This window comes from Etheostoma cragini, chromosome 6 (genome assembly GCF_013103735.1).
Source record: "Etheostoma cragini isolate CJK2018 chromosome 6, CSU_Ecrag_1.0, whole genome shotgun sequence".
In the NCBI taxonomy this organism is placed as follows: domain Eukaryota; kingdom Metazoa; phylum Chordata; class Actinopteri; order Perciformes; family Percidae; genus Etheostoma; species Etheostoma cragini.
In genome coordinates, this window is record NC_048412.1 from 3,391,496 (window position 1) to 3,412,119 (window position 20,624).

A 20,624-nucleotide genomic window follows, 5' to 3' on the forward strand; every position below is an offset into this window, starting at 1 on the left:
ACGTGTTTCACCACGTAGAACAGCTTCTATCTGTGTCAAAGGTCAGTCCTAGCAGACACAGGAGAGTGATGCTTTTATTATATGTAGTGATTAAAAATGCATTCATGTTTTTCTTGCTTCCCCGAAGTTACTTTCGGCTCCCCGTTCTGCTTGATGAAGGCCTGATGAAACAAAACACACAAAGCCTTTTATGTTTAAGAACATTAACACTCTCCTACTGTAGATTTTAACTCAGTTTATTACACTGGCAATACACACACATGATAACCTGTTGAGCAAACACACTGAGGAAAGTCTGAGGTGCAAATAACCCAGTGACTGGCCAAACAGCAGTGTTCACAAATACTGCTGGTTATATATATATATTATATATTATATATAGTTTTAAGCTGGCCTGACGAGATTCTAGTCAGAATATGAGTCTCATGCTGCTCCACTGACCAGGAAAGAAAATGCCTCTGTACTCAACTGGGTAGACCTGCATCCAATCAGAGCTACGGAGTATGTGACGTATGTTGAACTTTTGCCAAATCCCGTAGGAAGGACGGCAAAAACATGTTTCCGACTGACAACTACTTTGATCGCAGTTCTCTGTTCCTCTTTCAAAATTACAGACCAATGGCAAAAAATCTACACATCTCAGTTTTACAGCGGCAGCCATCTTTGTTGTAAACAAATTCAACCCAACTGAAACGTGTTTTTTTACGTTACTGTTGATCATTAACCTTCATCTATCACTGTATAAAGCCCACCCTGACAATTTGATTGGTCCAGACAGCTCTGGTTGGAGCATAGTTGCTCCTAAACGGTCCAGACCAAACTTACCCCACCTCAAATGTTGTGGGCGGGGCTAAATGTGGGTGGCATCCAGGCTGTTTTTAAGCAGCTTGAAATATGAAACAATATACATGTGGCAAATGATGTATTAAGTCCGTTGTTTAGGTAGGGGCCGAGTGAGGGGATGACTAATTTGGTTTAGTCTACGCAAAAATCTTTTTTTTAAAGATTAGATACAAAATACAATGGAGGCTCTCCAGGATGATTGCTTTTCTTGGCAATTATCACGTTTTTACCAAACATTGCACAGATTCATTCTATTATCAAATATCATGAAAAATAGTGCACATGGCTGGTAAATGGAGCAAGCCCCGCATGACTACAAGAGTCTGGCTCTGCCCCTGATCTTAGACTAGTATGTTTTCCACATTTAAGTAGCAATCCCTTCTCATCCTTCTAAATTACATTTAGACTCAATACTAATATAGTTGAAGGACCTGATGCAATTTCGTTTCCCTGGAATTGTAACTTGTGTGATTTTATGTGACAAATCCAAAAAAAAATCACGGATTGATTGAATATCACAGATACTATGGTCTTGAATCTATACTACACACAAAGGCTATATGATATTAAATAAGACAACAGAGATGGTTGTATGAAAGTAAACAAGTCTCCAACAGTCTTACCTCCATTTCCTCCAAGGAGGCGGAACCCTCCTCCACTTTCTTTCCAATGCCATGGCTGTAGCTTGAGTATCGCTCCTGTTTCAATCATACATAATTAGTCAGAGACCAGGTGTCACAGCCACCCCTGTCTGTCTTAAATGCTCTACTTTGAGCAGTAATTGCATTTTATGTAGAAGCAATGTGTGGGCACTAAATATTTTACATGTAACAGCGTGTTCAGCGTGCTCAGCATGTAACACCACTTGATCTATGGTGAAATGTTGTTACGTCTCACTATATATAGTGTATATGGTTGAAATGACAACAAAACCCACTTGACTTGACTTTATGTCTCCTAATAATACTGTACCTGGAAATTTAAACAAGGATTTTCTGTGAGCTGCACACATACCTTCACCATACCAGCGATGAGCTCGTCCTCAATGATGCAGACAGCATTTCTGAGTCCTCGTGCGAAGGAGTCCATGGCTCCGATGTGACCGATGAAAAGGTCCTCCAGGTCTGTGGACTCCCGGCGCACCTTTGCATCAAAGTTCAGGCCTCCTGGCTGCAGACCCCCTTGTTCAACGATGGTCTGGAGGAGATTAATTAGACACTAAAGAATCATTAGGTAGGGCCCTAGTATCACTGTTCTGATCTATACTCATCACAGGGCAGGGTGAAATAAACATTAAAGCTGCACTAATCAAGTACATAAGGAGCTGGGTCCAGACTAGTTAATAATAGCCAGACAGATTATTTTAAGGGGATTAAGGAGATTTGGTTTATAAAGCACTGAATGGTTTAAAGTCTCTCAGGTCATCAGCTTTCTCTCCCCAGAGTCAGAACTTAGCAGGAAGAAGCAGCGTTCCAATTTTATGTACCACATATCTGGAACAAACTCCCAGAAAACTGCAGCCAACTCAGTTTTTTTTGTTTGTTTGTTTGTTTTAAATGGTCTTTCATTTTTTATTTAAAACGCTTTACCTTGCTATCCTGGCTCAGCCCTCCCACGCACTTCCCACGCACTTCTGCTCAATTTTTCTTTAGTAATTGTGGTAAATTCGTTAGAGGGTTTTCAAAAAGTCGGCGGTCCAACATAGGGAGTGGCGGAGAACGATGCCGTTGAGGTTCTTCGTGAGTTCCGTACTAATGGCGGTGGAGAAAGATGCGAGCGAAGCAATTCGGTCCGTTGAGGCAATGCTGCCAAATATCCAGAAGTTAAAGCCCTATTAAGAACAATCTTTGCTGAGTTTTGTTGGTGGCCATAGTGTTGTGGCCCTCCTCCCCACGGGGTTCGAGAAAAGTTTGATTATCCAGCTCTCTCCATTAGTGGTGAATGAGGTGGATAAGGCTAACGCTAGCGATGCTAAGCCGACGTCACAACCAAACGTTTGCAATTGGTTATGGCAGATACAAAGTGACTGTACCCGCCTTCAAGGAAGTTAACACTTGTCAATGGAGAGTGGCCAGACTCTCTGTACACATGAAATGGACCAGAGTCTGGTAGGACCAGGCTAATGGACCAGGCTAATGGACCAGAGTCTGGTAGGACCGGGCTAAAAGTCTGGTAGGACCAGGCTAATGGACCAGAGTCTGGTAGGACCAGGTTAATGTACCACAGTCTGATAGGACCAGGCTAATGGACTAGAGTCTGGTAGGACCAGGCTTATGGACCAGAGTCTTGTAGGACCAGGCTATTACCTTGCTGCTTATAATGTGCTATGCAAATAAAGCAGCAATGTCTTGCCTAACACGTTTACCATATCAACTTTATACAGTGATAATAATGTTACTTGCATAGCTTGTTCCGCTGCCCCCATGTGGCCAAAATAACAACACTGCTTTGTCTTATCAACCTTTGCTAAGTATATTAATATTAGTAGTATTGCCAGCTAAAGCTAATTTGTATCCTTTCCCAACAGCGTTTTAGCAATGTCACCTTACAACATCAAAACCAAACATATTTGGCAATAAAATCCTGTTAACTTTAAGATAAAGAAATGAGGTCACCTTCATGACCAAGGTGGTGTTCCTGATGTCCATGGGGAACTGGTCTGTGTCCCAGCCCAGGTCTGGAGAGCCAGTGTTTGAGTCAACTGAACCCAGCATGCCAAAGCTGTCCACCAACAGGCAAAGATGACACAGAAAGTTCTACTCACAGTGTTCAAGATGCTGTGTGGACATGTTAAAGGGGCACTATGCAGTTTTGGCCATTTCTTCGTTGTTTTCTTGCTTTTTACTCGCTCAGCCTTAACGATAAAAAAACTCCATTGCTACCTAGTTAGCCAGTTCCTGAATGGGCGTATGTGTGCAGTGCCGTAAAGCAATTTGTTACATCTCTAGATCACAATGTGCGATCATGCGATCTTTAGCGACGCTAAGGCTGGCCGCTCGCCGGCAGAATGTTGCAAGGGTGGATTTCCGCTAGCAGTTGCTAGGGGGGGGGGGGCGAGACAACCACCATTCATCTCAAAAAACTCAAATAACCATTCCAATGACTCGAAAAAACGACATAGTTCCCCTTTAAAATTGTGATGCAGTAAGCAAAATGCCTCACGCAGAAGCCATGACAACATCATGTTCGTATGAGTGTCCTGCCAAGGTGGTGTGGTTGGGCTCGATGTTCAACTTAAAGTGATTCTCCAGACCATAATGCTTAAGGAATCCTATGACACTCATTGCATCTGTAGAAGAAACACATGTGACATATAAAATGCATCATTAAGACTGTGAGATTACAAAGCTTTATTGGTTTACCTTACCATAGTCATACTGGTGCTTGCAGGGCTCCTTGGGCTTAGGTTCAATAAGAAACTGGCACTTCAACCCAATCTTCTCCTTGTACTCTGGTGACAAACACAGACATGAAATTGAAAGTCTGCCACATCCTGACCCCAACTGATATGGAATTAAACCCATATTCATGTCATAGATTCCGCATAATATCATTCAACAAATTTCAATACAAGTACCAATACCAATACCAATACAATGATGTGATACGTGTTCCTAAACGATACCAATTTTATAAAAGAAATTACAACATTTCGGCAGAAATCTTTTTACTTATTTTTTAGCTACAAATATGTGAGCCATCTTTGTGTAACGTAGAGTTCTTCCTGTGAGATTTACTCCTTTAGGTATTAAAATTGGGTATTAAAAGACAAGGCATTTTTCGATACTCTGCTTAGAAAGTATTGAATTCGGTACCCAGACCTATATAGAAATAGAATTGCTGAATTATCAACTGACTTTCAAGCGGTTTGCTTTTGCTGCAAATGCCAGACATGCATTTATGACACAGGATACCAAGTGTGTCTTTATAGTCAGATCGGGTCAAATCAGTCCAAAAATGGTGGCGGCAAAGACAGGATCTCAAAAGCCGGAGGTGATATCTACGTATAACAGTATTTCTACGTATTTCCGTGCACACTTACTGACAGCCATTTTGAAGAAGTTGGCCATGTGCTTCAGTTCAGCAGCAACATCAGTATTGTGGAAGGAAAGGAAACCTTCCCTCCCTCCCCAAAACACTGTCAAGACAAATATAAAATGATGTAGCAACGTTGCTGCATTGGAGAAGTTTACTGACACTTTAGGCACCATCAAGTCACTCATACCAAAATTTTCTGCACCCAGCTTCTTGGCAGTATCAAGCCCCTTCTTAACCTGAGCGCCAGCGTAGGCCAGAACATGACAGTCAGGGTTGGTGGCTGCACCATTCATGTACCTGTCACATGCATCAAATGAGCTAAATGAGCTAATCCCTAGCATTTGACATTTGTCATCTTTTCTGAATTAAACACTGACCTTGGGTGGGCAAAGAGATTGCAGGTGACCCACAGCACCTTGATTCCAGTCTGGTTCTGCAGCTGGAGAGCCAGGTCTGTTATTTCATCCAGATTCCTGTTGGACTCCTCCAGAGTGGAGCCCTCTGGAGCCATATCCCTGTAGAAAACAGAGGACGGACATTGTTCAGAAAACCGCAATACACAATAAACATCAAATACTTGTTCTTGTTCTTCTAGTTCTCAGATGTCATTACTTAAATACTCTTAAATTAACGTATTGCTGCAATTCTTTACAAGAGAGGTTGACAAAGGAGGGTGTAAAGCTTGGACTGTATGGCATAAGTTTAAAGGAACCAGTAAGCACATCTTGCTGGTACTAGATACATTAAACTAACAATCATTTTCAGTGTGATTAATCTGTCGATTATTTTCTTGATTAATGGATTAGTTGGTATATAAATATGTCAGAGGGTGGTGAAAAATGTAGATCAGTGTTTTCCAAAGCCTAAGATGACGTCCTCAAATGTCTTGTTTTTCCAATTAACTGTCAGAGGAGAAACTACAAAATAATTACATGTAAGTAAGCTGGAATCATTGAATTTTGACTTTTTTCTATTATAAAATGACTCAAACCGATTATCAATTATCAAACCAATTGGCGCTTATTTAATACTAAGTAATCACTATCTTTGCAGCTCTGAGATATAAATCAAATAATCTATTTGAACCATTATTCACCTACCGGTACATGTAACGTACAGGTAGTTTGATTATGCAAGCCCAGATTAATAGAACAAAGAAAGATGTTGAGACCATAAAAATAAACAAGACAACAAACAACACCATTCAAAGCCAAAACACAGGAACATAGGAATGTCAGAGCCATTTTTATATGTCCCGTTGCCATTGCAGAGCGCAGCCTTGGCCTCCTTGGGGTCTTGTTTGCGAGTGAGGGGACAATGGAGCGTGAGATTGATCAGAGAACCGGAGCAGCAGGTGTGCTGTTACATTCAGTTTATCGGACCGTTGTGACAAAAAGAGAGCTGAACCCGAAGGCAAAGCTCTCGATCTACTGGTCACGTTTCGTTCCTACCCTCACCTATGGTCATGAACGTTGGGTCATGATTGAAAGAACCAGATCCAGGGTACAAGCGGCCAAAATGGGTTTCCTCAGGAGGAGGGCTGGCGTCTCCCTTAGAGACAGGGTGAGAAGCTCAGTCATCCGAGAGGAGCTCGGAGTAGAGCCGCTGGTCCTTCGAGTTGAAAGGAGCCAGTTGAGGGGGTTCGGGCATCTGGTAAGGATGCCTCATGGGCGCCTCCCTAGGGAGGTGTTCCAAGCATGTCCAGCTGGGAGGAGACCTCGGGGAAGACCCAGGACTAGGTGGAGGGATTTTATCTCCAACCTGGCCTGGGAACGCCTTGGGATCCCCCAGTCAGAGCTGGTTGATGTGGCTTGGGAAAGGGAAGTTTGGGGTCCCCCACAACCCAATACCGGATAAGCGGGTGTAAATGGATGGATGGATGATGTATGGTCTAACATTTCAGAAGTGTCTCGCAGTCCAGACCATCAGCAGATTCACTACGATTTCATTCATTAGAAATATCTCACCCCTGTGATAATGCATCACATGAAGGCAGTAGCAGTTTTTGGAACTCAAGGGGGGTCTCGTCCAGGGTGTAATTCAATGTAGAATGGCCACTGCATAAAAGGTCATTAACAGTAGTTTATGCACTTTCTGCCCACTAAAAGCCCAAGGTACATATCTTGACATGATCCGGGATTGCACTCCTGTTGGCCAATTATGGAACAATATTGCATCCAAAATATCTGCCTTGATTAAAAGGTCCCATGGCATGAAATTTCACTTTATGAGTTTTTTTTTTACATTAATATGTGTTCCCCGAGCCTGCCCACGGCCCCCCTGTGGCTAGAAATGGCGATAAATACCATCCTTCAATCCTTACTTCTATCTGTGCATGCGTTTGGTCCTTATGTCTTATGTCCGTTTCTCGGTCATGTCTTTTGTTTTTTTGTTTCTGTATATTGGTTTTTGTATATCTTGTTGGTAAGCTGCAGACTCCATTCCTACGGTTGTGTTTTTATTAGGTCTCTCCCCTCATCGTCTTTCCTCTCTGTGTTTTTTGGTCCTGGGACGCATTCTTATGTCACTGTGTATTGTTGGTTAAATTTGTATAATAAAAAATATTTGATCCCAAAAAAAGTGTAACATTAAAGCACAGCAGAATTACCAAACTAGCTAACTTAGTACTTTATACAAGTAAAGTACAAGTATGATTGACAATCAAAAAAGATTCAAATGGTCATTTACCTGTCGTGAAATGTGTAGTATTTCACCTGTGAAAAGAAGCACAAGTCACAAAGGAAACACAGGGAAGGAATAATCAGCTAAGCGTGTAACTGTGAATTTCGATGATTCCCCTCACACCAAGCTTAGTGAAAAACTCAAAAGCAGCCCGAAGTCGCTTCTTGGCTGATTCCATTGGAGTTCCTTCATTCCAGGGCCGGTGGAGGGTGGGAGACCCAAAAGGATCAGCACCTAAAAAAGATAATTCGAAGAAAGACTTAAATTTAAAAAGATTTTTGTATACAAATCTAAAAAGATGTAAAAACTATAATAGCACAAACCACAATAGAACGACAGTGTTCATGTGTGTTTACAAGAGTCTATTCGTTAAGGAATGCTTGGACCTCATTAGACACCACCAAGCCTCCGAAACACAGACTGTTTGATGACTGATGATGACTAATATCAGTGATGGGTAGTTACAGTACCAGTGCCACAGAAGGAGTGCCAATAGCAGACTGAAAACCTCAGCCAGTCAGCCATCTTCCTACCCATCAGCACCTGCACAGACAAACACAGGTATGCAGTATGTATCATAATGGACATCATCCTAATGTGTGTGTGTGTGTGTGTGTGTGTGTGTGTGTGTGAAACTATGGTGGCCCAAAAGTTCAAACCACTGCAGCAAATCCCAGTGGGATTTGTTGTTACAATGTGGGATTTGCTGTTACAATGTGGGATTTGCTGTTGTGTTGTGGGATGTGTTGTCGTGTTGTGGGATTTGTTGTCGCGTGGTGGGATTTGCTCCGATGGTTTCCATTCAGGACCACTGTATAAAACCCCTACCTCTTCTGCATTGTAGTGTTTGAAGCACATGACATCTCCAGGCCCAGCACTCGGTAAGTATGGGATCTTCGGAATGCCTGTGCAACATAAATGTTGTTCAAGTCAAAGAAACAAACATTAATGTCCTTTTGTTATGTGACAGAGCAATACATAGCAGTGAAAGTGATTTGGATAAAGAGCATCAAAAAGTACTTTTCACACATTTAAGATTGTAGGACACTTGAAGTAGTAGCCCACAAAACCAAGTCATCGCCTACTGCAGTGATTCCAAACCAGGGCAGGGGCAGCCAACTTGTACCCCAGGGGTACATGGAAAGATTGTAGAGTGAATAAGCCAACTAATTTGAAAAAATATCAATTATGATTTCATTAAAATAATATATACACATACATGCTAACATTAAGTCAACGGTTACACCTAAACACATAATGTGTTGCAGTTATGTGAAAGAGTTTGAGGAACATTATAGGACGTAAGAACAGAAATATTAGGTTACGTTAGCTTAAAATACATAAGCTTGAAATAAATAGCTAAGCTAATGACTTAACTGTTCAAAAAATGATTAAAAAAAATAGCCTATAGTGGATAAATGGTTGATACAGTCAGCTTCACCACGAGTATAGCCTACACTATAGTACTTTGCTGACCAAATCAGTATGAAAAATGAACTTGTATATGACGAATACTGTTATACATTTGGAACATACACTGGGAGTCGATGAAGGGGATTTGTGGTGTCACAGACGGAGTAACATTACAGAGGAACGGTGACATTTGCTCCACAGCCAGGCTAACTCTAAATGACGTGGACTAACAAACTGTATGTATATTAACGGTCAATGTGTGAACTGTACGTCTTCTGCATTACAAGGCACCCATTGTTCACGAGTCGCTGCAGTGAAATATGCATTACGGACACTTTACGTCCACAGCATACACCGAGAGAGAAACACGGAAGACATTACAAACAGAAATAATACGATTTACCCGAGAAGAATTCCTCCTGTGTTGCCATTTTTGGGTCAAAACTTCTACGGTTCTTGCAAGCTTGTCTACGACGTCCTTCGTCCAAAGTGCAGTTCCCTGCTTAACCACAAGGTGTCCCTATATCACTTTTTAAAGTCGAGTCTCAAATAGGGCCACGTTCAAGTACAGACGGTGCGCGGTGGTTTATGGGATGAGTAGTTCCTATATTCGATAATGAAAAGATGTACACAGTCTTGTAACTTTGACTTTTTGTTGGATTTTCTGTTTGTTTTTTCATTAGAAATTGTATGTTGTATGTTTATGAGTCATGTGGTAGCTGGTTAGCTTAAAGCATGGTCTAAAACTCTTTATGTACGGATTTTTCCAGACGTCAATGGGATAAATGAATGGGGAATTTACTTCTGGAACCCAAAGGGAGGAGGGGCGGGACTGTTCTATAACGTTCATGCCCACAAACACACACACACACACACATATCAAAATAAAGCACACATTTTCTGTTTCCAAAACTTTTTTAATAGAATTTTGTAATGCAAGTATGAAATTAATTACTCTTGCATACCTTGCGTTTAATTATAAACGTGTTTCTCTACTTCTGTGTACTGTAAATGAAAACGTGTTTTAGATAATGATTTAATAATATTTGCAATTAATTTGCTAAACAAACTTAAAATTCCATTTTGACACTTTAATATGCCTGAGGGCTACGTCCTGTAGTTGTAACTCATACTCTACATACAGTGGCTTGAATAAGTTTACACACCCATGCGAAACTTTTGGAAATTGATCTTAATACCTTAATTCAAAGAATTTTGAAAAATCCATCCTGTTAAGGTCACCAATTGTCTTTGTGAATGCATAATATGTTGTAAATAAATAAATGTTCTTACTTAAAATACACGGGGCATAAGTATACACACCCCTATGTTAAATTTCCATAGAGGCAGGCACATTTTTATTTTTAATAGCCAGTTATTTCATGGATCCAGGATACTATGCATCCTGATAAGGTTCCCTTGGCCTTTGGAACTAAAATACCCCCACCCCCACATCATCATATACCCTTCATCATGCCTAGAGATAGGGGGAGATTTCCATAAAATCATCTCCCAATGCAAATTAAACCAGTCATTAGGTTAACTGAAATAAAACCATGCCTATCTCTAGGTATGATGAAGGGTATCTGATGATGGGGGGGATTTTAAACTTTAGCATGGGTGTGTAAACTTATTCAAGCCACTGTACCTGTTTTGTAAGGTGTAGCCTGTAGTCTTACTGTCTCAATACTTAAAATGTATTTAAAAAAGGTATTCACAAGTCAGTGTTAAAGTAAAAAAAAAAAAATGTTATGCACCACATGTGTCTGGAGCAGACTTCAATTAGACCTGAGGTCTGCTCCTTAAGGGTTAAGACTTTTCCAACTTTTTTCAAGACTATTTTTGGGGCATTTTTGTTCTTTATTTGACAGGACAGGTTAAGACAGGAAAGGGAAGAGAGAGGGAATGACATGCAGCAAAAGGCCGCAGGTCGGAATGGAACCTACAGCCGCTGTGGTAAGGACTGAGCCTCTGTACACGGGGCTCAACCATATGAGCTACCTGGGACGTACCAAGATTTGTCCATCTTTATCTCTACAGCAGCCCCTCTACATTTTCCACAGTGAGGACAATACATTTTCACCTCTGCTATATCAACTTCTGTGCACTCTCCTCTCATCGCCTTTGTGCTAAGACAAAAGTAAAGTAATGAGCCATAAAATGATAAATCACTATCTCATAATGCAATGAGTGTAATAAGTCACCTGCAAACATTACCATCTGATGCATGTTCATTATAGTATGTTTATTTCAATTACAATGGCGCTTTTATAAAATATCTGATGCACAAACATCAACAGAACTGTAGAAATGATAACAGGATATCATACACACACAACCCATAAATACACATTAACACACTTTAGAAAAGCCCACATTATCCTTTCGTGCCTTTGGTCTGGAACATATGCCAGGTGGAAACAACAAACATTTGCAGAAGAAAAGTTCTCTGTGCACCACTGAAGCCCTCTCATGTTTCATATCAGTGCAGAATATGCAGTGCACACATGACGCCCATTATGAAAGAATGTTGCATTGTTTAGGGATTTATAACCCTGTGTAATCCCGTTGGTTGGTCTATTTTCATAATGCTACAGTTTTTGCATAAGATAAAGATTGTATGCATTGTATGAAGGCAACAAAAAAAAATACATCCAAGCACCAGGCACTGTAGAGTGAGGCACTTGAGCACCTAAAACCTCTGGTTTGGCATCATGAATTTTGGCACATGAAGGTGGCGTTGCACTTTGAACTGCGCATGTATGTGTGTGTGTGTGTGAGAGAGAGAGAGAGAGAGATAACAAAAGCCCTATCCAGGCACTGCCAACGTCACTGGGCGAGTTACATTCATCCTCCTCATATTTACACTTTCACCATCTAAAGTACATACTTGTAATTTGAAGAGCGACTTTTGAGATGCAAGTCTGCAGTTGATCTCGACGATATTACTGAACCACTAACAGGGCTTCCAGTCTGTCGAGTCGTGAAAAAGTGCACCACTTTTTAATCCATCGTTATTGTTTTCCATCATGCAGAACTTGCACTCTCATTGTTTGCTTGGGCTACATGATCCTGGGCCGGGTCTGATGAGAAGGGGAGCTGTTACGATGCGGAGGAGTCTGGCTGGCCGAACTCCTTCTTCCTCTTCTTTTTCTTCTTCTTCTTCTTCTTCTTCTCGCTGCAGGGCTTGCAGACACAGCACAGGATGCAGGGCGAGGCCAGCAGGAGGAGCGGAGACGTCACCAGGACGATGATGCTGACCCCCACCAGAATACCCACCACCTGAAGAACAACAACACAACAATTATCACCCAACACTACAGCTCCCTTCACCTCCATGGAGCATTTTAATGGCCACCAACTTTACAATTCTGTCTTTTTTCCAGCCGAAGGCAGCTGTTTTTATTAAAAAGTCTCTAATCATAGAAATAAAAGGGATACCAAGCACATTTGGCGGCACCGCAGCAATCCCGGAAATGGAATGTCTTGGATAGACTAGTGGAGTAGTAATGTTAGGAGGCAGAAAGACAGCCGCTAAATGACTCAAATTAACTCACGTCATGACACCTAACAAAAATCACCATTTTGTTGCATACCAATCAAATGACCACGGAAAACCTGTGTCACCCACGTTGTAAGAACACCACGCCACGCCTCTCAGGGGACTAGGTCCTGATTGTACTGATTCCAATGGGAGTGGATGTGAACACAGATTATGGCCGATACTTTTGCCCATAATCACCAAAGTAAATATTGGACTCATTTTTCAGAAACCACAAATCACCTTATCCCTGACACCAAAATGGCATAAGGAACAAACTCTCGCGAGATCCGGCAAAACAGACAAGCTAACGTCACCTAACATTCACAGAAACTAATTTTCCTAATGCGAAATATGGCTTTTAAATGTGTAAATTTCTTATGTTGGCAAAATATATTATTAATAAATTGTACAAATCCATCCACACAATGTGGATTGTGGTGGACACTTTCAAATGGGGCCATGCCTATTTCGGAGACAAGAAGTGTGTACCATTTAATCCTATTGGTGCCCCTTGAAATCGTTAGTTATAGACAATCTTTGCTCCAATTAAAGGAAATCTGTGGCAGCAATATGTGTGTGGCCCTTTCCCTTCAACATGTTTTCAAAGTTAGGTCTGGAAGAACTTGACTTGCTGGACTGGTGTCTGCGAGCCAGACTTATTGTCCTACATTAGTGTCCAACCCTAAAAAGCTGTTGTGGCTGAGAGTGTGCTGTTATATCAGCATTTTAAAAGCCAGGGTTTGGGTGTCCACATACTTTTAGCCATGTCGTGTATACACTGTAGTCAGCATAATCATATATCACATTATTTCGAATCTAAGTTTAAAAAAATTTATGTCACCCCTGCACATACCTGAGAAAGAGCTACATTGACAGATTGAGCAGATTGTAAAACCTAAAGAACCAGCTAGGCAAGGGTGTAACCAACTTTGTCATGACTTGTTTTGCAAGGAACAAGTGTTGTTGTTCTTCAACTCTCCAGATACTTAGCAACGCAGGCGCACCAAGACACAATTAGTAGGTTGACTGTAAACTTGATACTAATCGTGTGATAATGGCATCTTGCCCAGGGCAAGTGGAAGGAAACTAGTCTTAAAACGTCTTTACAGGGGAGGAATTTGAGATTAACGATGGGATCAGTTCTGCTTAATGTCTGACTATTTGGGCACACTGGGGGAAAACAAACCACTTACAACAAGCTAACGCAGACTTATGGGTCTTCAAAATGAAAGTTAAGAGTTAAGTTATGCACTGTTTTCAGCTTTTGTTTAAATTTTCATTAAAGTGTCCAAGAAACGAGCCAGAATGAAAACTTTACTGTGTGTTGGTTCCTATAATGTCCTCAATGGAGAGTATTCCATCAGTGACTGATTGACAGTGCAGCTGGGATGGAGTCCAAAATCTATAACGGTAGTGTGATGGCACAGTTTTATTAAAATCAAACGCGTGCACGGAATAACTGACCACTCACAGATGATTGGCTCTGCAGGCTAATACATTCAGACAATGACAGTGTCCACACAACCCAGAAATGAATACTGTCTGCTGAGTGACCTCACCTGCGTTCTGTTCCACATAACCGAGGCTCTGGAGTGTCCCAGCTTGTTTCTGCATGGCCCCTTATCATAATGCCTCAGGAAGATATCACCCTGCAATTACAAAACAATTACGTAAAGACGAGAAATCTGCTATCCAGCAAGGGCATTCATTCAGAAACAAAAAAGAGGCTTGGCAATAAAACCTAGAAGGCTCGTGTTATAAACCATGCATCCCATGTGTGAGTTAGGTAGCAGGGGATACTCACATCTAGATTCTGCAGACAGTACCAGCAGAAGGTGTGTTTGCAGCTCTTACACAACATCTGTGCACAGCCCTGGTTCCTTTCAATGTAGATACCACACATAGGACACTGCTTGATGGGCATATCAGAGTCGCTGTTGTCACAGAGCGCGCCATGTGTATCAGGAAAAAGACACAGAAGTGAGATCAGGCATGCGGATAGCACGGCACATCGGAGAATGAAGCCATGAAGGCCTCAAGAGTGTGAATTCTTCATTTAGCAGCTGAGTTAAAGGTCAGTGCTCACTTTGAGCTGGGTTAATTATTTTGAGATTCAAGGCTATGAGGGAAGTATGAGAGAAGTACAATACAGGGCCACTGAACAACCCAAGGATTTACAACAAACTGCACAAGGCTGACTCTTTTTTTTTTAATTCTTTTTCGGCCACCAAGCAGGACAACAAACTGTTAACACAATTTTGAGATTGTAACTTTTAAAGTCGTTACGGCTAACTGGATACCACATTAGCATTCATTTGAAATCATGTTTTTGGCCATTTGATGAATGTGAGTCCAATAATAACAACTCTTCTTTTAGTTCTGATTTGGTCTCCACTTCCTGAGGGCGGGGCTTCCCTGCTACAGTGCTAACTGTGTTTGCCTGTGGGCCATAAACCAAAGGAAACTGCAGTCAGGTGATAATTCTAAATGTGAAAAATCCTAGCCTACCTCTTCTGTGTCGACTGGAGAGAGAAAAGTAAGTGGACTGATATGTCGCTCATTGTTGATGGATTAAGAAAAATGTACAATCCCTGGAATGATCAAATGAAAACTAAAATGTCATTTCAATATGATTGACAGGCTAGTGCAGAGAAAGCTTCAAAACAAACTATTAGAATTTACCACAGTTTGAGAACCAGTGAATTAGATAATGATGTAAGTAGATCAAATATATGCAATTAAGGCTGTGACTAACAATTGTTTTCCCAGTTGATGAATCTGTTGATTATTTTCTTAATTAATTAATCAGTTGTTTGTCTATAAAATGTTGATATGTGTTTTCCAAAGTCCAAATGACATCCTCAGATGTCTTGTTTTCTTAAAAACACACTCAAACCAATTAATCGATTATAAAAATGGCTGGCGATTAATTTGATAGTTGACAACCAATCGATAAATGGATTGATCTTCGCAGCTCTAGATTAAATGAACAAAGAAAATTTGAAGAAAAAAAATTGTTGACTCATGAGACTCATTGTCACAGTATTTTTAAAATCCTGCCTATGGCCCTGGTACAATAACATTGTGTTTGATGATAAACAGTGCTTATTATAAGTGAATACACCCATGCTAAAGTTGCATTGAGAGATGATTTTATGGAAAGTACCTCATGCCAATATCTAGGTATGTTAAAGGTTATGTAATGATGATGCATAGTATCCTGATCCATGAAATAACTGGCCTTTAATAATCACAATCTGCCTGATTTAACATAGGGGTGTACTTCATTTGTATTTCATACAGTGCAATATTGAATACTTAACCATTAAATTTCATTACAGTCCAATATTTATTTATTATTAATACTTAACCATTTCATTTTATTACAGTGCAAAATGTATTTATTATGAATACTTAACCATTTCATTTAATTATAGTGCAATATTTAATACTCAATCACTTTCAATCTCATTACTGTGCAATTTGTAATAATACTTAGGACGTTTGGTACACCAAACTATATTTTTGTACAATGTGTTACCAAAACTATTTTGTATATGTTTATTCTTCAATCTCGTTGCACAGGTACTCCCTGCACTTGTGTATAATGACAATAAAGGCATTCTATTCTATTCTACACTTACTTATACCCCCTGTGAAAGAAACTTTTTTTATTCACGATACATTATTCATTTAAAAAAGAAAACTGGTGTTCTTAAAAGGTTGGATTTTTCCAATTAAGGCATTGAGATGAAGATTTTTATCACAAGATGATTTTTTTTTATTGCTCTTTTTAGTCAACTTTAGCATGGGTGTATTCACTTATGCTAAGTACTGTATATCATGCTCTTTAGTTGATCTCCCTTCATTTCCCTGATGCCTGCTCCATCCTCCATAGCACACTGCAGACGCCACTGCTTCAATGCAGTGCACGGGCTCCTGTACAGTGAACTACATGGCTCGGTGACCACCCTTCTCCTCCCTTTGGCCCAGAGACAATGGAATTCCAATATAAATCAGTGACTCCCCAATGACAGATCAGTCAGTCATGCACAGCCACAGCTCAGAGCAGCAGTGACTACACAGAGGGCACTGTTAAGGAATACTATGTTATTAATCCTGAAATAATGTTTATTGTATATTCAGCTCCGGGCCTTTACTGGGAAATGAGGAACCACACATCACTATAATCTATTCAATGTAAATATCCTGCCACAATAACTCTCAGGACCTGTTTATATTACATAGAAGGATGGGATTTTCTCATAAAATAAAATAATGTAATTGATTTGATGAGTAAAAAAAAACAAAAAACAAAAAGTTCCAATATTTTTTTTTCAATTGCATGTATCAAACAAATAACAAATTACCGGCAAGGTAATTATCCCGATTAGAATTGATAGTTTTTTAGTTTCTTTTCTTACATAATAGCCTCTACTTTCATGCACTTTAACTCATCTATGACACTGTCCGTGATGTGTTTGTACATTGTAAATAAAGATCAAATATTTACTTGAGTCTTTGTCATTATTGGATAACCACTAATAAAAAACAATTTGTAAAGAGGACAGTACAAATTTACTTCTGGAGGGTAGAATTTGTTTTTATGTAAAAAAAACACCTTAACGTTGAACCCTGAGTTAACGGTAATACAATATCTAAAAAAATTATAAATAGTATTCGATAAAACCCCAATATTGCAATCATGATTCAGTCTGTTTGAAGCATTAAAAAGTGTCTCTTTGTAGACTCGCCAGTGTCCTGAACTCACTCATCTTGCTTTCAGCACAGTATCATTTTCAAAGTGCAGGTCAGACTGTGGCTGCAGGCCGTGGGCGGCCGACCAAACGGCTGGCTGACTGACCTGCTTTCATGAGAGGGCGACATCATGGGCTGGCGCTCAGGGCAGGTATGGTCGTCCTGCCAGGGCCCTCGGCACCCGGAGCAGAAGACGGCGTTACAGGTCGGGCAGGGCACAGCGGTGGGCTGGCCCTCAGTACTGGACTTCAGCTGCAAACTGCACACCGCCTGGCATTCAAGCACTGGGCACCACGCTTTGCTGGGGTCCAACTTCACTCCTGCAGGAAGCAAAGAAGGGATGTTACTGTGCTTTTCTGAAGCAGTCATCAAGTAGCTTTAGATACACATGCTACATATGAAATCAATGCATGTTATGCTTCTTTCAACTAAAATTAAAAGTAGCCTAATACTAGTAATACTACCTGTATCAAAACTATCAGTACAATCAGTAATACTGGTCTGAAACAAAGCGGAAACTGAAACTCAAGTACTCGTCAATAGAAAATTAATTGACAAAAATTTAGATAATGAAGTCATCGCAAAAGCCAAACATTCGATGGTTCCAGCTTCGCATATGTGAGGATTGGGTGTTTTTAATGTTTTATGTCATTGTAAATTTGGGTTTTGGACTGCGGACATGAAAATCAAGTCACAATATTATTGAAATGAAAACATGAAAACATCATGCAGCCTTTAATACGGTTACTCTTTAGTCTAGTTACCACGTTACAACTTGGACATGGGTTAAGTAAACGTAGAGGAAGTTCTTCTTCCAACAGGGTCCACTAATACTGCAACTGCCACAAGCTCGACAACCGAACATAACACGTGACTTCACTGTCTTACTAGCAGCGTGTCACTTTTTAAACCTGCCAACACAGTTAGTATTTCCATAGCTACACACAAAAGAAATATAAACATTAAAAATATGTATTACTATTGATTCAATCATGCTTATCATCCAATAAACATTTGTAAAATAAGGTATGTTATGTACATAGCATCAGATTCGGAACTGTTAGGACAAAAAGGAAACTAAATACAGAAAAACAAACTATTGACAAAAAGCCACACCAGCGGCTTTGTGAGACTATACTAGTGCTTTGTTAGCATGCTAACATGCTCCCACTGACAATGCCAACAAGCTCACAATGACAACTTTCTTTGTAACAATGCAAATATGCTACTGCGTGTTAGCATGCTAAACACGAAGTACAGGTATAAATAGGTCAAATGTACTTTTGTGTGAAAATGACCATGTTTAGAAAATTTAAATAAAGATGTCAAGACTAACAGTTGCTATGCTAGTGACTCTGTGGCTATGCTTTAGGCACAGCTGTGGTTTGAGCTAAAAGCTAACATCAGCATGCTCATGAAGTACGTGCTCACAAGAAGAAGGATAACATGCCGATGTTCAGCAGGTACCTTGTTCACCTTTACATTAGTTCAGCGTGCTAGCATGCTAACATTTGCAAATTAGTTATAAACAAACAAGGCTGAAGTTGATGACACTGTCTTTAGTTTTCCAGGTATGATGACTGTTCTGGATGAAAATCAGAGGATCCCCGGAGTTATTACAATTTATCCTGAAAGGCACATGAATTTACCCCAATTTCATGGCAATCAATCCACATCTTACACATTCATTGTTCTCATTTCTAATTGCTATTCTATGAAGGCAAACGACACTGTAAATAGCTTATAAGGGCAGGAGACAAATACGAATGTGTAATGCTTCAGAAAAATAAATCTGGAATGTTTCACAACCAAAACAAAAAGTGACGCTTTCATGACCCCCTTCACCAGCTCATACTTTCAATAAATCATAACGGAAGTAAAACATTGTTGTGAAACAGCCTGTACTTTGCACTTCTTTATACTTTCAATATTATGAGTCTCATGATTTATGTCTTGAGTAAACAACAACTATTATTGGCTTTGCAGCGTATTGTTATGCAACTGGAAAAGCCTAATATAGCTACACGGCAAACTAAACCTCAGTTTGCAATTTGTAAATGTCAACAGACGCCTAAACAGTTATTCTCCCTCTGTTCCCAGGCCTCCAGTGCAAAACAGAGATAACATCTGGTCAAACATTTCCACAACTAATGGTGCAACCAGCTACATGTAGCTCAGTCAATTTATTAGCAGCAAAATGCTCATTACTTCAAATTTAACAGATCAGTAGCATGGACTGCTTGCAGCATTTGTTATTGAATGTCCAGCTGTTAGTGTTTGGTTTAATTAAAGGTAATAAAAACCAGTGTTAGTAACATTCAGGGTAAAAGTAGATCTGTGCAGAATAGAAAAAAGAGCAGGAGGCCCTATATTATCCCAGGCATGTGAAGCACAGCTCCCTGTGCTGCTGCTCAGCGTAATGACCCCAGTTAAAGTGCGACCTGAAATAGCCAATTCCTGTCACCAGTCTTTAGCATGTTTATTCAACGATACCTACCTCTCTCAAACTTCAGACGCTGATACATCTCCACCTGTTCTTCTGGGGCCAAGCTAGCTATCTGCAATCACAGTGCACAGAGACAGGCCTTTAGTCATGGTTTATTCACTCAGAGCTGTGACGGTGAACTGTGTGTGCATGCAAGAAGTTTAAAGCCCGGGATCTTTTTCAAACCCTAATGGATAAATGCAAAAAATACATGAGGGCCAAGATTAACATGAGGCTGTTTCCTGCGGTTGCTGAGAAGGTGATACCTCTAAGATCATCCAGGATCAACTGGTTACCTAGCAACTGCAATTTGCTGCTTTTTTTCTAAGACACCTCAGTAGTAGTAAATAGCAACTGAGAGAAAAAAAGAGGTTTATTTGCAACATTTTCCAAAGGAAAAAAGGCTGAACTACAAGCCAGTGGTAATACAAGCTGCAAGATTACATCTGATGAATATGTGTTCTTAAACCAACATCAGTCAGAAATGCCAAATAAAAATTGCTTGCAGTGAATGTAATTTTCCCCCAGTAACACTTTTTGTATCTAAAATCTTCCTATTTTCCCTATTGGATAACAGGGGGATAGACAAGAAAGAAATGAATTCTACTTCAGATTGGAGTCTAAAGTTAAAGATGTGTCTTAATGCTGTGGCATTCAGACAAGAAAAAGATTACAAATGAGGAAGTGAGGAGACGATTTGTTTGTGAATCAGCAGTTAAAGCTTCTTCTCTGACGTGTTTACCGTCTGGTATCTGTAATGCGTGACGGCTCTCGCTTTTGCTTACATAACCTTATTTTACTGGGCTGGGATACTCCATTTTCACAATCTTAGTTTATCCAGCCAACACAATGCAAAAAAAA

General features: G+C 40.2%; 2 protein-coding genes across 3 annotated transcripts in view; both read right to left on the minus strand.

Moving 5' to 3' along the window:
- LOC117946153 (xylose isomerase-like) lies at nt 1-9,785 on the minus strand. The gene is made up of 14 exons (XM_034874058.1): nt 9,380-9,785; nt 8,392-8,468; nt 8,034-8,106; nt 7,685-7,797; nt 7,570-7,595; nt 5,259-5,396; nt 5,069-5,178; nt 4,886-4,981; nt 4,211-4,294; nt 4,006-4,132; nt 3,459-3,564; nt 1,858-2,040; nt 1,467-1,541; nt 1-161 (listed from the first exon to the last, which is right to left on the minus strand). Exons 1-14 carry the CDS (start codon nt 9,405-9,407, stop codon nt 78-80), a joined length of 1,320 nt encoding a protein of 439 aa, XP_034729949.1. The 5' UTR covers nt 9,408-9,785; the 3' UTR covers nt 1-77.
- The window catches only part of rnf144b (ring finger protein 144B), a 25,869-nt gene continuing 7,753 nt past the window's right edge, over nt 2,509-20,624 (minus strand). Inside the window, exons 4-10 of one of the 2 annotated variants that reach the window (XM_034874069.1) lie at nt 19,776-19,836; nt 17,385-17,598; nt 14,325-14,454; nt 14,080-14,169; nt 12,044-12,258; nt 5,372-5,378; nt 2,509-2,519 (exon numbers count right to left, since the gene is read on the minus strand). In XM_034874069.1, coding sequence (XP_034729960.1) covers nt 12,079-12,258; nt 14,080-14,169; nt 14,325-14,454; nt 17,385-17,598; nt 19,776-19,836 — 675 coding nt within the window. In that variant the 3' untranslated portion in view covers nt 2,509-2,519; nt 5,372-5,378; nt 12,044-12,078. Of the gene's footprint in view, nt 2,520-5,371; nt 5,379-11,200; nt 12,259-14,079; nt 14,170-14,324; nt 14,455-17,384; nt 17,599-19,775; nt 19,837-20,624 lie in introns of those variants that run through there. The other variant, XM_034874068.1, reaches the window with a different exon arrangement.